Source organism: Ochotona princeps, chromosome 20, assembly GCF_030435755.1.
Source record: "Ochotona princeps isolate mOchPri1 chromosome 20, mOchPri1.hap1, whole genome shotgun sequence".
Classification (NCBI taxonomy): Eukaryota; Metazoa; Chordata; class Mammalia; order Lagomorpha; family Ochotonidae; genus Ochotona; species Ochotona princeps.
The window spans coordinates 1,700,348-1,714,533 of record NC_080851.1 but is presented as its reverse complement, the minus strand read 5'-3'; the positions used below and the strand labels follow the sequence as shown (position 1 = coordinate 1,714,533).

At 45.2% G+C, this 14,186-nt stretch overlaps 1 protein-coding gene across 2 annotated transcripts in view; it reads left to right on the top strand.

Annotated features, from left to right (window-relative positions):
• SPMIP7 (sperm microtubule inner protein 7) overlaps positions 1-14,186 on the top strand; it is a 35,202-nt gene that overhangs the window by 1,386 nt on the left and 19,630 nt on the right. Inside the window, exons 2-3 of one of the 2 annotated variants that reach the window (XM_004582488.3) lie at positions 4,117-4,214; positions 11,115-11,188. In XM_004582488.3, the coding sequence (XP_004582545.2) occupies positions 4,117-4,214; positions 11,115-11,188 (172 nt within the window). The remainder of the gene's footprint in view (positions 1-4,116; positions 4,215-11,114; positions 11,189-14,186) is intronic. The other variant, XM_058678290.1, reaches the window with a different exon arrangement.

The following is a 14,186-nucleotide window of genomic DNA, read 5'->3' as shown; positions in this document are numbered from 1 at the left end:
GCCCTTGGCACTCAGTGATGCAGGCTGTGGCACCCCAAGCAGGAGCCTGACGTGCTGTGCCACAGACTGTAACCCAATATATGGGTTATAGTGTCTGAAAGGAAACAGGAAGATATGCAAAAATGAATGTTGTATGTTGTAAGCAGCAGCTCCTGCATAAACAGGTCTAGAACCTGGAGGCAGGAGAGATGTCTTTTTTTTTTTTTAAAGATTTATTCATTTTATTACAGCCAGATATACACAGAGGAGGAGAGACAGAGAGGAAGATCTTCCGTCCAATGATTCACTCCCCAAGTGAGCCGCAACGGGCTGATGCGCGCTGATCCGAAGCCGGGAACCTGGAACTCTTCCGGGTCTCCCACGCGGGTGCAGGGTCCCAAAGCTTTGGGCCGTCCTCAACTGCTTTTCCAGGCCACAAGCAGGGAGCTGGATGGGAAGTGGAGCTGCTGGGATTAGAACCGACGCCCATATGGGATCTCGGGGCGTTCAAGGCGAGGACTTTAGCAGCTAGGCCAGGCCGCCGGGCCCGAGAGATGTCTTGAATTATGTTATGACTCGTTGGAAATTCTATCTTGGGAAATCGTGTTTCTGAGAATCAAATATATTTGTACCTACTTTTGACCATTAGCTATACATTTAAATGTGTACATGTTTAAGTCTTGGTAGTCTTGGCACTGGGGGACCTGTGAAAATCTCACCTCCACCCACAGACTATATTTCACCAATTCTGAGCTTCTGTTTCTCTAGTTCATTAAGAAACAAACCCCGAACTTGATCGAAGTAAAATACAATTGCTAGTCAACAATCCGTCCTTAAAGAAATGGAAATTTTTTTTTTTTTGTAATTTTAGGCAAGCATGTCACTTGCTTTGTATGCAAAAACTTCAGTCTACTATAATTTTTAGGGCAGAATTTTTACTCATGTAAATTATTTTAAGAATGACCTCTTAAAACACTATTCAAATGAATTTTAGATTGTATAAATATTTTAGTAAGCTAGCATAAAACTAAAATTAGTGAACTTTGCAGCAACAGTTCATAGCCCAACACAGAACTCATTACCCAATGTATTTCACTTCTTGAACAGAGGAACCCAGAACTCACGACTCCGGAGTGAGACTTCCTGGGCTCGAATCTTGGCAAAAGCTTGTTTTATGACCCAGTGTGAAACACTGTTCTTTCTATGACTGTGTATCCTTATTTGTGAAATTTACATACCAATAATTATTCATAATGGTAAGGACCATTTCATGTAATTCAAGTAAAAATAAAAGACATAAGAAAAGAACCAGTAGATGTTCAGATTGTAGAAAACTCCAGAATTCTCATTCCTTTATACCTAAATTGGGAATAATGGTAATTCTCTTACACTATTTTGAGAACTAAATAAGAGATGTAAAGTGCTTAGCAAAATGTTTGGAACACAGTAAAAGCATTCAACTAATATTAGCTATTCTAATATAAATTTCTTAGGCTGATGTTGAATTCAGTATCGTTATGCTAGACTTTCAGTAGTTTTGCAAATCCCAGAAATAATCTCCTTGTCCGAGAAAAAAAACCAGAGGTTGTCCATGATGATTTCCCCTGATTTCCTCCCTTTGCCTCCTCTTGGCAGTGTCGGAGCTCCGAATGCCTTCCTGCTTTTAAACCATTGTGCAGTTCAGGCAGGTTAGAAAACAAAAAGTGAGTGGCAGAAAAACGGGTATTTTTTCCCTCACAATTTCAAAGATTAGGAAGCCAAAGATTAGAGTCCTCAGATTGATTTGTAGTGAAGAACTTTTTCCCTGCCCTGAGGAAGGCTGCCTCCCACTTGTGTTCTCAAGTGACACAGGACAAAGGCAGAACAGCCATTGGCTTCTCAGCAATAGGGATGGAGGTGGCCGTCCAGCTGCTTGGGGGGAGGGGCGGGGAGATGGAGGTGGCTGTCCAGCTGCTTGGTGGTGGTGGTGGTTGGAGATGGAGGTGGCCGTCCAGCTGCTTGGTGGTGGTGGTGGTTGGAGATGGAGGTGGCCGTCCAGTTGCCTGGGGTGGTGGTGGTGGTTGGAGATGGAGGTGGCCATCCAGCTGCCTGTTGGGGGTGGATGGAGTGGCAGTCCAGTTGCTTGGTGGTGGGGGGTGGTTGGAGATGGAGGTGGCCGTCCAGCTGCCTGGTGGTAGTGGTGGCAGGGGGCTGGAAGTGGCCATCCAGCTGCTTGGTGGTGGGGGGTGGAGTGGCCGTGCAGCTGCTTGGTGGTGGGGGGAGATGGAGGTGGCTTTGGTTCTGTGTCAAATTGCCACACAGTCAGAAGCCGAGAGTCTCAGCTGTTTTATGTTTAGCGTCTAACTGCTGAAGTTACGGCATCGTGTCAGTCCTTATGGAAAGGAGCTGGGGGAAAACCCACTTCAAGTCTCATGTAGACCTTCACATGTCATGGCTGTTTCCTTGTTCACTGTTACTCAGGAGACTTTACTCCTGAAAATAATACCCTTCTCACTTGGCCTCCTCTGTCCTGTCTGCGTTTTTAGGCCTGCAGAGACTCTAGTCTTTATAGCTGCCCCTCCCACTTGCACAGACCACCAAGTATCCAGTCTTTGCTGGTCTGTCCTGAACTTGATCAGGCATTGTGGTGTTAGGACACTCTCTCATCAATGTTACAGTGCGTGATTCAGGTCCTGGCTACTGTGTGCTTCCTGTCCAGCTTCCTGGCAGGGGATGCCCTTGGAGGCCTCGGGGGATGACCCAGATGTATGGTTTGCTGCTACCCACTTGAGTGAGAAACCTCATGGAGTTCCCAAATGCTTTCGTTGGCATTTGTGGAGTGATGTAGCAAATGGAAATACATGAATTCATTACCTCTCTCTCCTGGCCTCCCCGTTTACAGAGGGCTGCCTTTCCATATAGCTGTATAGACATAAAAATAGAATCATTACCATGGAAATATTAATCTATAAATGCTGACAGATGGTAATTACATAATTTACATGTTCAACAGTTTCTGTTTATCACAAACCTGTTAATAAACCTGTTGAACATGTAGATTATATGCCAGAATTTTTGCACATTAGTTTGTATCCATTAACTGTGCGATTTCAATCCTGTAAGCAGGCTGCATGTAGATTGTTCACCTTGTGGATCTGCTACAGTGAGTACCCCAAGGACAGGGGTCTGTGCTGTTGCTTCTAACTAACTTTCAGATTCACATTGTGCCAAGTTTTATTAGTTCATACAATAAACTACTAAGTACATAAGCAAATTAGAAGCCGCATGACGTACAAGAATGAATCTGTGGAAGCTACAGTTATCTTCACATGCACCTCTCCTAAGTCACTGACTAAAACTCTGCCAGAGCAGCCCGTGTGCAGAGGTCCAAGGCCTCCCTGTTGGCACCCCGCTGTTGACCGTCCAGTGTTCCCAGTCTGCCATTTCCTGGTCTGCAGCTGGTCATGTGCAGTTTGTATTTCCGCTGTGTGTTCGCATACAGGCCTACCATTACACATGCTGCTTGCTTGCCTTGGGTTGCCAGCCTTCCCTCGCTCCCTCTTTTTCATACCAGCCCTACTCAGCTTTGAAGATGAGATCATGTGTCATCTTCAGGAAGACGTCCCTGGTTCCTGACAGTCTGGTTAGATCGGATAGCCCTCTGATGACCCCTGGACTGCCCTCAGCTCAGCCAGTCTTGCAGTTGCTGCCAGTGTCTGTACCCAGTACCTCAAAACCAGGAACCCTGTTTCTCCTCCTTAGACACCCATCATGGATAAATATTTCCATTCATAGAGAGATACTCTTCTATAAACAAAAACTTATTTTTGTGAGTGCTTTGGGGCTCCTCATCTGTGAGTGGACGAGCCGTCTGCATCATGATCATGTTTGTACCATCACCACCTCCAGCATGGCCACCTGAACATAAACAGATTCCTAGAGACCAATAATAGCCTATAATTCTGCACTAGCAGAGTTGTACTACTGTAACTTCCAGAGCGGTCCTCTTCTCACTGCTGAGACATCCAGGACAGTTTCTAGACAATAAAGAAAAAAATGACCTGCACACAGATTAACTTTCTGTCCAGGGATATTTCTGCAGGAAGTACTTTCAGTGCTGTGTGTTTAACCCTGTGCACGTACACTTTTTGTTTTCAGGTTGGACAAGCCCAGTGAAAATTACTCCTTTGCAACCCCTTCATGAAGGCTGCTCAATAAACCACTCATACGCATTTGAGGAGGAGGCACAGAACACAGTAAGATTTCCGTACCGGGCAGTGTCATGCCAAACCTATAATTAAGTTGTTGTATTGAGCGTATATCATGTTCTATTTTCTTAGAAAATAGTTGCTGTTTGTGAGCTGCTGCTCGTGAGCCAGGCACTCTGCAGACCTCACAGCCCTCCCTCCAGTGCACTGCCGTGTACTACACCTGCATGGAAGGAAGAGGGCTGCAGGTGCTGGGGACTCCCATGCCAGTCCCTTCACTGACAGGCGTTCCTGCCCCAAGAAGCCACCAGCACTGCTGTCCTCCACACTGGCTGCAGACGTGGCCCAGGGAACAGCAAGCCTACTGCAGCTGTTCTCCAGCTGGGACGTGCAGCTCCAGGGCCTCTTCCTTATCCCTGTCCTCATGCCCCTTTACCTGAGGGTGCGCTACAGCATACTGCTTGAACAGCACTCCCATCCCAGGCTCTGCTTATGAGCATGACATTACCATATTACTTGAAAAAATGATACCAAATGATGTTAAGTAACTCACTTTAAGATCACAGAGATAGTAAATTTTAACAATTAAAAACTAGATGTTTTCTGAAGTTAAGGATTATGCTCTTACATGATTTTTCTGCATGGATTTTATGATCCTTAAACTCTTAATATTGAAATTCAGATACATAAATAGGAATACATAGATATGGAAAGATTTTTTAAGATTTATTTTTATTGTGAAGTCAAATATACAGAGTAAGAAAAACAGAGAGGAAGATCTTTTGACTGATGATTCACTCCCCCAAGTGATGGCAGCAGCTGGAACTATGCCAATGCAAAGCCAGGAGCCAGGAGCCTCTTCCAGGTCTCCCACGCGGGTGCAGGGTCCCAAGACGTTGAGCTGTCCTTGACTGCTTTCCAGGCCACAAGCAGGGAGCTGGATGGAAAGCGGGGCCATCGGGATTAGAACCAGTGCCTCTATGGGATCCCGGGTGTTCAAGTTGCTAGACTACTGCGTCAGGCCCTGGAAAGATTTTTTTTTAAGGCAGGTTTATTGAGATGAATTTTACAAATCATGAACATAGTTATTTGAAATGTGCAATTCACTGTTTGTAGTATACTCACAGAATTCTGCAGCCATGACTACATTAATTGCAGAATATCCTCATTATCCGAAAGAAACACCGGGCATCAGTGAGGACATGATGCTTGTAAAGGAAGCAGTTTCTGTTCCTCTGACTCCTCTTGTGATCTGCAGCGCTGTTGTGCTTGGCATAACACCTGCAGTGACGTAGGCTTCTTCCATTTCACTTTCTACTTTTGCCAGAAACAGGCTGAGGGACACTTCCTGTATGTCACGGCTTACACTCTGGAACAGGGCTCTGAAACAGAGAGCACAGGGACAGCGGCTACAGTGCTGTGTCACTGCGGCCAGGGCACCTGCCTGGCTTTCTTCGTTGTTACTTTCAAAGAAAGGTGATTGCAAGGGCAGTAAAGGTTTGTGTTGTCAACTTCACTTTTCCCATCTCCAGATTGTTATCAAAGCAGCCATTGCTCCTGCACACAAGGCTTGTTAGGACAACATTCTCACTTGTCAAATAAAACAGAGGAAACTGAAGACATTGGTGCCCTTTTAAGATGAAAACTGCAAATTCATGCCAAGTCCCATGTTCTGATATTAGGAAGTAGATGCTTGTCATATGAATAATTCTTACCAGCATATTTATTTAAATTTAAAGTAAGTTTAGACTTTCTGTGACAGAAATAAGCCTTGATAGTATACTCCTATTAGTGGAAGCTAAGTAACATGGATAGAACAACTGGATTAATATTTTTTCCTTAAAATATCAAAAGTATAATATAAATTAACGGGCTAGCAGAGGATGATGGAAAGGCTAAAATTGAAGCCCAGACTGTTGAGACCACATTGGTTGTGCACGAGTTTTCTGATCCTCCAAAAGCACGTGAATATCTGACTTGGACTCTTTCCAGTGCCGTGGAAGTGAGGATCCAAAGCTGGGGTGGCTGGTGGACAGCACCCCCTTTTAGTGGACTGTGAGGAAGCCTGCACCCCAGCAGTAATGGCTCCCTGTGGGAGACCCAGCAGCAGCACCTGGCGTGCTGGTGTGGCTGTCTGGGGAGGGAATCAGCAGGTAAAAGGTTCTAGGTTAGTCCAGAGGTGTAGCCTTATTTATTTTGGCTTACTTAATGCCAGCCTTGTCTGTAAGTGACACTGAGCTAGTCTGCAGTGTGTGTAGCTTCGGATGTGTGTCTGTGAGATGAGTGTGGAGTTCCATTAGTCCCTGAAGGTGGGGTGTCAGTTACACTAAGGATTGGGGTAGCCAGGGCCTGGTTCTGGGTGCTGAGAGACACAATGGGACCTCCCTGTCCCACGGGAAAGCTTCTGGCCCCAGGACTGTGTGACACGGAGAGGGTCTTCCCAAGATCCTGAGAGTTATCCGTGGTTACGTAAATGTCAATATGCTGAATGTTCCAATTGGGAGGCAGAGCGACCAATAAATAACAAAGCAAGACACGCAGCAGTATGTCATCTGTAAGAAGACCATTCAGGATACAGAGATACAAAGACTTTTAGGGGTGAAGCAATTGAAAATATATGCAGTGCCAATAGAAAATAGTTTGTAATTCGCCTGGTTTACAGTCAGATTGAATGAATTTTGCCACAGTTCTCAGCAGTTCTGCTATTTGGTAGGTAAGTGTGTAGAGGCTACGGACCCAGCCATGCAGACCAGGCAAGGCCCCTCCCCCTGATACCAACAGTGTCAGTTGGCAGTGACCTTGGGATGTTCCTCACTAAGGTTGTCTTGTGATTTGTCATGCTTCTGTGCCCAGGTGCACAGAGTCAACATCAGGACATAGCGGATCCTCTCTTATTATGAACAAGAATACAGTCAAAAGCAATCATGGTATACACCTTTCTATGAATCCTAATTGCCTGCAGATCCAGGAATCAAGCTGGGAATGACAGGAATGTGAGATTTTGGTTTTAGACTGTTCAGTAGTATCCAACTCTAGGCAAAAGGTGGTGGGAAGTTTCATTAGGATCCATCTTTGCAGGTGGGAGTTCAGCTCAGGGACCCAGATGCCGGCTGAAACACCTGTGGCCTGGATCAGTGCCCATTGCTGGCTCCTGGCTCCAGCCTCCTATGGCACGGGGGTACTGCTCATGCAACTGGGTTCCTATGGCCACGCTTGAAAGCTCAGTGAAGTTTCTGAGTCCTGGTTTGGGGCTTGGCACAATCTTGGCCATTGCAAGCATTTGCTTGAGGTGTGAACAGCTTAATAAGAATGTTATCCAATTTCTCTCTTATTCTTCCTTCCCTCTCTCTCCCTCAAATAAAAGAGCATAATAAACATCACCATTCATTTGAATTTTACTACTTAAATTTTTCTGCAAAACTCTGTCTTATTCTGTTCCCCCTCCTGTGTTTCATAGAGGCTGTTTACAAAGAGTGTTATGAAATATAAAGAGAGAGAGATGGCTTAGAGAAGTGTCAGTTTGTCAAAAAGGCCGGACTCTGATATACATGTACCTGCAGCAAATTACCAAAAGTAAGCGGACTCAACAGGAGAAATACAATTCCACCAGTCACATTAGGGGATTAAAGGGGGGTTAGTAGCTATTTTTGAATGATCTACCCAAATTTAATGATCAGATACATAGATCTAATAAGTGCATTGATTACCTTCATGTTATTGATATGTGTAAAAACCACACCCCAAAAATGCAGACCACATTTTCTTTCTCTTTTTTTAAGGACTTCTTTTTATTGGAAAGGCAGATTTACAGAGAGAAGGAGAGACAGTGAGAGAGAGCTTCCATGTACTGGGTCATCCCCAAGTGACCCCAACAGCCAGAGATGAACCGATCGGAGCCAGGAGCCTGGGGCTTCTTCCAGCTCTCCGCATGAGTGTAGGGTTGCAAGGCTTTGGGCCGTCCTTGATTGCTTTTCCAGGCCACAGCAGGGAGCTGGATGGCAAGTGGAGCAGCTGGGACATGAACTGGTACACATGTGGGCGCCCGGCACTTGCAAGGTGAGGTTTTAGCCTCTGAGCTGAGCCATAGTGCCGGGTCCAGAGTACATATTACTTTCAAATGCATTGATACACCATATGCAAGAAGACAGAACATGTGTTAGCACACTAGAGCTAGTGAACTAATTTCCTAAACCAGGAATTCAGGAAAACATCAAATATTGTTATATTACAGAGATTTAAGCTTGCGCCAGTACAGTGGTATGGCAGGCTAATCCTCTACTGTGGCACCAGCATGTCCTGACTGCTCCACTTCTGATGCGGGTTCCTGTGAGTGGTCAGAGAAAGCAGCAGAGGACACCCCAAGTCCTTGAGCTCTTGTACTCCCATGGGAGACCCAGCTGAACCTCGTGGCTCCAAGCTTCAGACTGGCCCATTTCTCACCGCAGTAGCCATTTGGAGAGTGAACCGGTGGGTGAAAGAATCTCTCTCTACCGCTCTCTCTCCCATTCTCTCTGTAATTCTTTCAAGTAAAATAAATAAATCTTTTTTTAAAAAAATCTGAAACAATCTGTAGATCAAACAAGAAATGACAAGAAATTAGAAAATATTTTATACTGAGTTGTAAAAGCACATCACATTCTCTATGATGCAGTCAAATCCTGCTGAGGAAGAAAAAACAATATATTTGTATGCATAGATTAGGAAACTAAGAGCTCTAATGTTAATGACATGTTTCAATCTCAAACTAGAGAATAATGATAGTAAATAGCTTGGCGAGTCCAGAAAAAAAAAAAAAAAAAACCTTGGTGACTGTAGCTAACAATGCTTTGTTGTTTGCTTGAAATCTGATAAAAGTGGAAGTAGCAGCTCAATTCATAGTAGCTTAGATGTGAAATCAACCCAGATGTCCACAGACTGATACCTGGACTAACAGAATGTGGTGTAAGGGTCGGCGTGGTGGCATAGCAAGCTAGTCCTTCGCATGCAGTGCCAGCGATGCATATGGCCTAGGGTTCGTGTCCTGACTGCTCTGTTTCCCATCCAGCTCCTTGCTTATGGCCTGGGAAAGCAGAGGAGGATAGTCCAAGTTCTTGGGTTTCTGCACCCACATGGCAGACCGGGAAAAAGCTCTTGGCTCCTAACTTCAGATCAGCTCTGCTCTGGCCGTTATGACCATTTGAAGAGGGAGCAGTGGTTGGAATACCTGTGTGTCTGTCCTTCTCACTGTGTAAAATCTGCTTTGCAAATAGAATAAATATTCTTAAAGGAAATGTGTTGTGATTCACAGTGGATTGCAATTCAGACAAAAATGCTGAATGAAAGAGATGCAACTGGACACCAGTTTGCTTTCCGAAAGAACCAGCAGGACTTGTAGTTCCGTGGGGTCGGGTCACATATCCCCCACAGAATCCACCCCGGACCGGGATCTCCTGTGCGCTGGTCCGACATTCACTGTCAGGTACTGGGATCGAGCCCTGCCAGACAAGCCCCAAGCCAGAACTTACATGCACGCTGGCACATGGTGGCCAGCCATGTTCCATGCTAACAAGCCCAACCCCAGACTTCAATGTGCGCTGGTGCGTCAGTCTGACCCAAAAGCTTTCTTCCGGTCTCTCCCCTCCAAACCACTAGGTCTCAGTCCCCTCACTTACCTGCAGGTACAATGGCCTTGTGTTGGGTGTCCCCCAGGATTCATTCCTCGCCTACATGTACTGTGGCCTTATCCCTGGATGTCCCTAGGCAGTAAATTGCCTACCCCCAAGACCCCACCAGGCAGCTAGCAGGTGGCTAGCAGGTGGAGCCTGGAGCCAGTTGGTGCACTGGCTGCCCACAAGCACAGGACCCTCCCTCTGCCTAGCAGTGCTGCGTGGGGAGCTAGGATCCCCAGCAGGAAGTCTGGGCTGGCACAGGTACCCCCAGCCATGTGGTTGTGGCTAGGGGACGCAGACATCAAGCTGTGCCACTGCTCAGTCTTACCTGGACTCCGCCCACCAACATGATGGCAGTGAGCGGAACCATGTCCCGGGCATGCCCGAGCTGTCCGAGATCCATCCCCAGAATGGGTGCTGTAGATGGAGGAAGTTCTCAGACCTCGGGCCTGGTCAAGCTCAGGACCCTCCCCCTGCCTGGCAGTGCTGTGTGGGGAGCTAGGATCCCCAGCAGGTAGTCTGGGCCAGCTCTGGTCCCCCCGCCACCGCCACGCGCTGTGTGTGCCATGCCGCTGCTCAGACGTATCTCTCATTACTGTTTTATCCCTTGTCTAAACTCCTTTTTACTTGTCCAACATTATGGCACAGGGTGCATTAAGCTCGTGCTCGCTCGCTCTGTCTCTCTCTGCCTCCCTCCCTCCCTCTCTTTCAAATGGCTTAAAAGTAAGTTTTACATGAGGGTGAATGAAACACTAGCCCAAGTGGAGATCCACATCCTTGAACAAGTTACTAACGTTGAGCTTCAGGGAAGTCCAAGCAAGAGAGTACAGGAGGGAAAACGGGATGAAGTGAAGGTAGGTGCAGGATGGTGAAGTACCTTGGAAAGTCAAATAATAGCCACAGAAGATCGTATTAATTATTATTTAATAATAAACAAACAAGTAATTTTGAAAAGGGGAGAGCCGGGGAGAAGCAAGCCTCAGAGTAAGGCGCTTGTGTTGTTAGATGAGACAGCTGGGATTTGACATCTCTGCTTTTCGTTACATGGTGCTAAAACTGAGGATTTGCCCATGTTTAAAATCTGAGTTTCTTATAAAAATTACTTCCTATTAATTTTGAGTATTTTCTAGAATTTTAAATTATGAAAATATAAGCAGATTGTAAATTTCTAAAATAGAAAAGCATGGAAGCATTAAACCTGGTCAGTCAAAAATGAAGACCAAAAATAAAAGGTAAATAGTAAACAGTAGCAGTTTGCATTTCCCTTTGGCCCTTCTAATGCGTTCTGTGTGCCCTGTAGGATGCTGAGCCACCTGTTCAACCAAACAGGAAGTGCAGTGCAAAAGACTCATTCTACAAGTCCTCGACACAAAAGTAAGCATTTCTCTTGGTGTAATTCTGATGTTTCAAGTACATACATTTGTCCTAAATAAAAATCCTGTGTGTGCCCACAATGTCCAGGAACAGTAATTTAAAGGATGCCTAAAAGATATTTACGTTATGAACATCTGTGCAGGGGCCGCTCAGCGACACAGCAGGCTAAGCCTGTGCTGGCGTCCCATATGGGCACTGGTTCTAGTCTTGCCTGCTCCACTTCTGATTCAGCTCCCTGCTTGTGACCTGGAAGGGCACACAGGGACGCCCAGGTGCTCGGTTCCCTGTAGCCATCTGGGAGACCCAGAGGAGGCTCCTGGCTCCTGATGAACCCACCTGTAGCCATTGTGGTCATTTGGAAATTGAACCTGCCTCACCTTCCCTCTGTAATTCTTCCTTTCCAAAATAAATAAATAAAAACATCTTAACAACAACAAAAAAGAACAATGCCTACGTGTAATGGAAGAATAAGACAAACACAGAGAATGATCAGCAAGAGGAGGACAGCACATACAGAACAGTAACGGAGAAAGCCGGATGGAGGGCAGTGCGTTGACTCAGTTCACCAATGTAGCCACCAACTATGTAAGGAAGTGTAGGTCTGTACCACGCGGTGATGTCATAGCCGGGTTAGTGTGTGTGTGAGCACACTGTGGTGTTTGCACATTGCACCGGACATACCCACGTTGAGCAATATGTTACCAGTCATAAATCTCTGTCCCAGAGTTAGAGACATCATTGAATAAAGCAAGAGTCATTATTCTAAGGGGAGTCAGAAACATAATTTGAAATAAATAGAACCAATCTAAGAAAGTGATCAAGCAGAAAATCGGTGAAGTCCATCTTAGAAGATGAGAAGTGTAGGAGACAACGAAGGGGCAAACCAGCAGAGGATCGGCAGTGCTGTGGGTTCGGGGCAGCAGCTTCATTCAGAGAGGTGTGGGGTCAGAGGCTCCTAGAGGAGTGTGTGACAACAGTCATGTGTGTACTGTCTGTCCTCAGGGCTCCCTGAGTGTGTGACAACAGTCATGTGTGTACTGTCAGTGTTCTCAGGACTCCCCGAGTGTGTGACAACAGTCATGTGTGTACTGTCAGTGTTCTCAGGACTCCCCGAGTGTGTGACAACAGTCATGTGTGTACTGTCAGTGTTCTCAGGACTCCCCGAGTGTGTGACAACAGTCATGTGTGTACTGTCCTCAGGGCTCCTTGAGGAGTGTGTGACAACAGTCATGTGTGCACCTTCTGTTCTCAGGGCTCCCTGAGTGTGTGACACCAGTCGTGTGTGTACTGTCCTCAGGGCTCCTTGAGGAGTGTGTGACAACAGTCGTGTGTGTACCGTCAGTTCTCAGGGCTCTCTGAGTGTGTGACACCAGTCGTGTGTGTACTGTCGGTGTCCTCAGGGCTCCCTGTGTGTGTGACACCAGTCGTGTGTGTACTGTCTGTCTTCAGGGCTCCTTGAGGAGTGTGTGACAACAGTCATGTGTGCACCATCTGTTCTCAGGGCTCTCTGAGTGTGTGACACCAGTCGTGTGTGAATTGTCTGTTCTCAGGGCTCCCTGAGTGTGTGACACCAGTCGTGTGTGTACTGTCGGTGTGTGCTCTTGGGTAGACATCAGGACTCACACAGGTGGGACCTGTACTGCAGGACAGGTCCTCAAAGTCCCCACCCCGAAAAGGAAGGATCACGAAGGCATCGAGTAATGCTGTCCTGGCTTTGCAGTCATAGCCATTGTATTGTGATCTTCCATTGTATTGTGATCTTCATAGCCATTGTATTGTGATCTTCATAGTCATTGTATTGTGATCTTCCATTGTATTGTGATCTTCATAGCCATTGTATTGTGATCTTCATAGCCATTGTATTGTGATCTTCATAGCCATTGTATTGTGATCTTCCATTGTATTGTGATCTTCATAGCCATTATATTGTGATCTTCATAGCCATTGTATTGTGATCTTCATAGCCATTGTATTGTGATCTTCATAGCCATTGTATTGTGATCTTCATAGCCATTGTATTGTGATCTTCATAGCCATTGTATTGTGATCTTCATAGCCATTGTATTGTGATCTTCCATTGTATTGTGATCTTCATAGCCATTGTATTGTGATCTTCATAGCCATTGTATTGTGATCTTCCATTGTATTGTGATCTTCATAGCCATTGTATTGTGATCTTCCATTGTATTGTGATCTTCCATTGTATTGTGATCTTCCATTGTATTGTGATCTTCCATTGTATTGTGATCTTCATAGCCATTGTATTGTGATCTTCATAGCCATTGTATTGTGATCTTCCATTGTATTGTGATCTTCCATTGTATTGTGATCTTCCATTGTATTGTGATCTTCCATTGTATTGTGATCTTCATAGCCATTGTATTGTGATCTTCATAGCCATTGTATTGTGATCTTCATAGCCATTGTATTGTGATCTTCATAGCCATTGTATTGTGATCTTCCATTGTATTGTGATCTTCATAGCCATTGTATTGTGATCTTCATAGCCATTGTATTGTGATCTTCATATCCATTGTATTGTGATCTTCATAGCCATTGTATTGTGATCTTCATATCCATTGTATTGTGATCTTCATATCCATTGTATTGTGATCTTCATAGCCATTGTATTGTGATCTTCCATTGTATTGTGATCTTCATAGCCATTGTATTGTGATCTTCATAGCCATTGTATTGTGATCTTCATAGCCATTGTATTGTGATCTTCATAGCCATTGTATTGTGATCTTCATAGCCATTGTATTGTGATCTTCCATTGTATTGTGATCTTCATATCCATTGTATTGTGATCTTCATATCCATTGTATTGTGATCTTCCATTGTATTGTGATCTTCCATTGTATTGTGATCTTCATAGCCATTGTATTGTGATCTTCATATCCATTGTATTGTGATCTTCCATTGTATTGTGATCTTCATATCCATTGTATTGTGATCTTCATAGCCATTGTATTGTGATCTTCATAGCCATTGTATT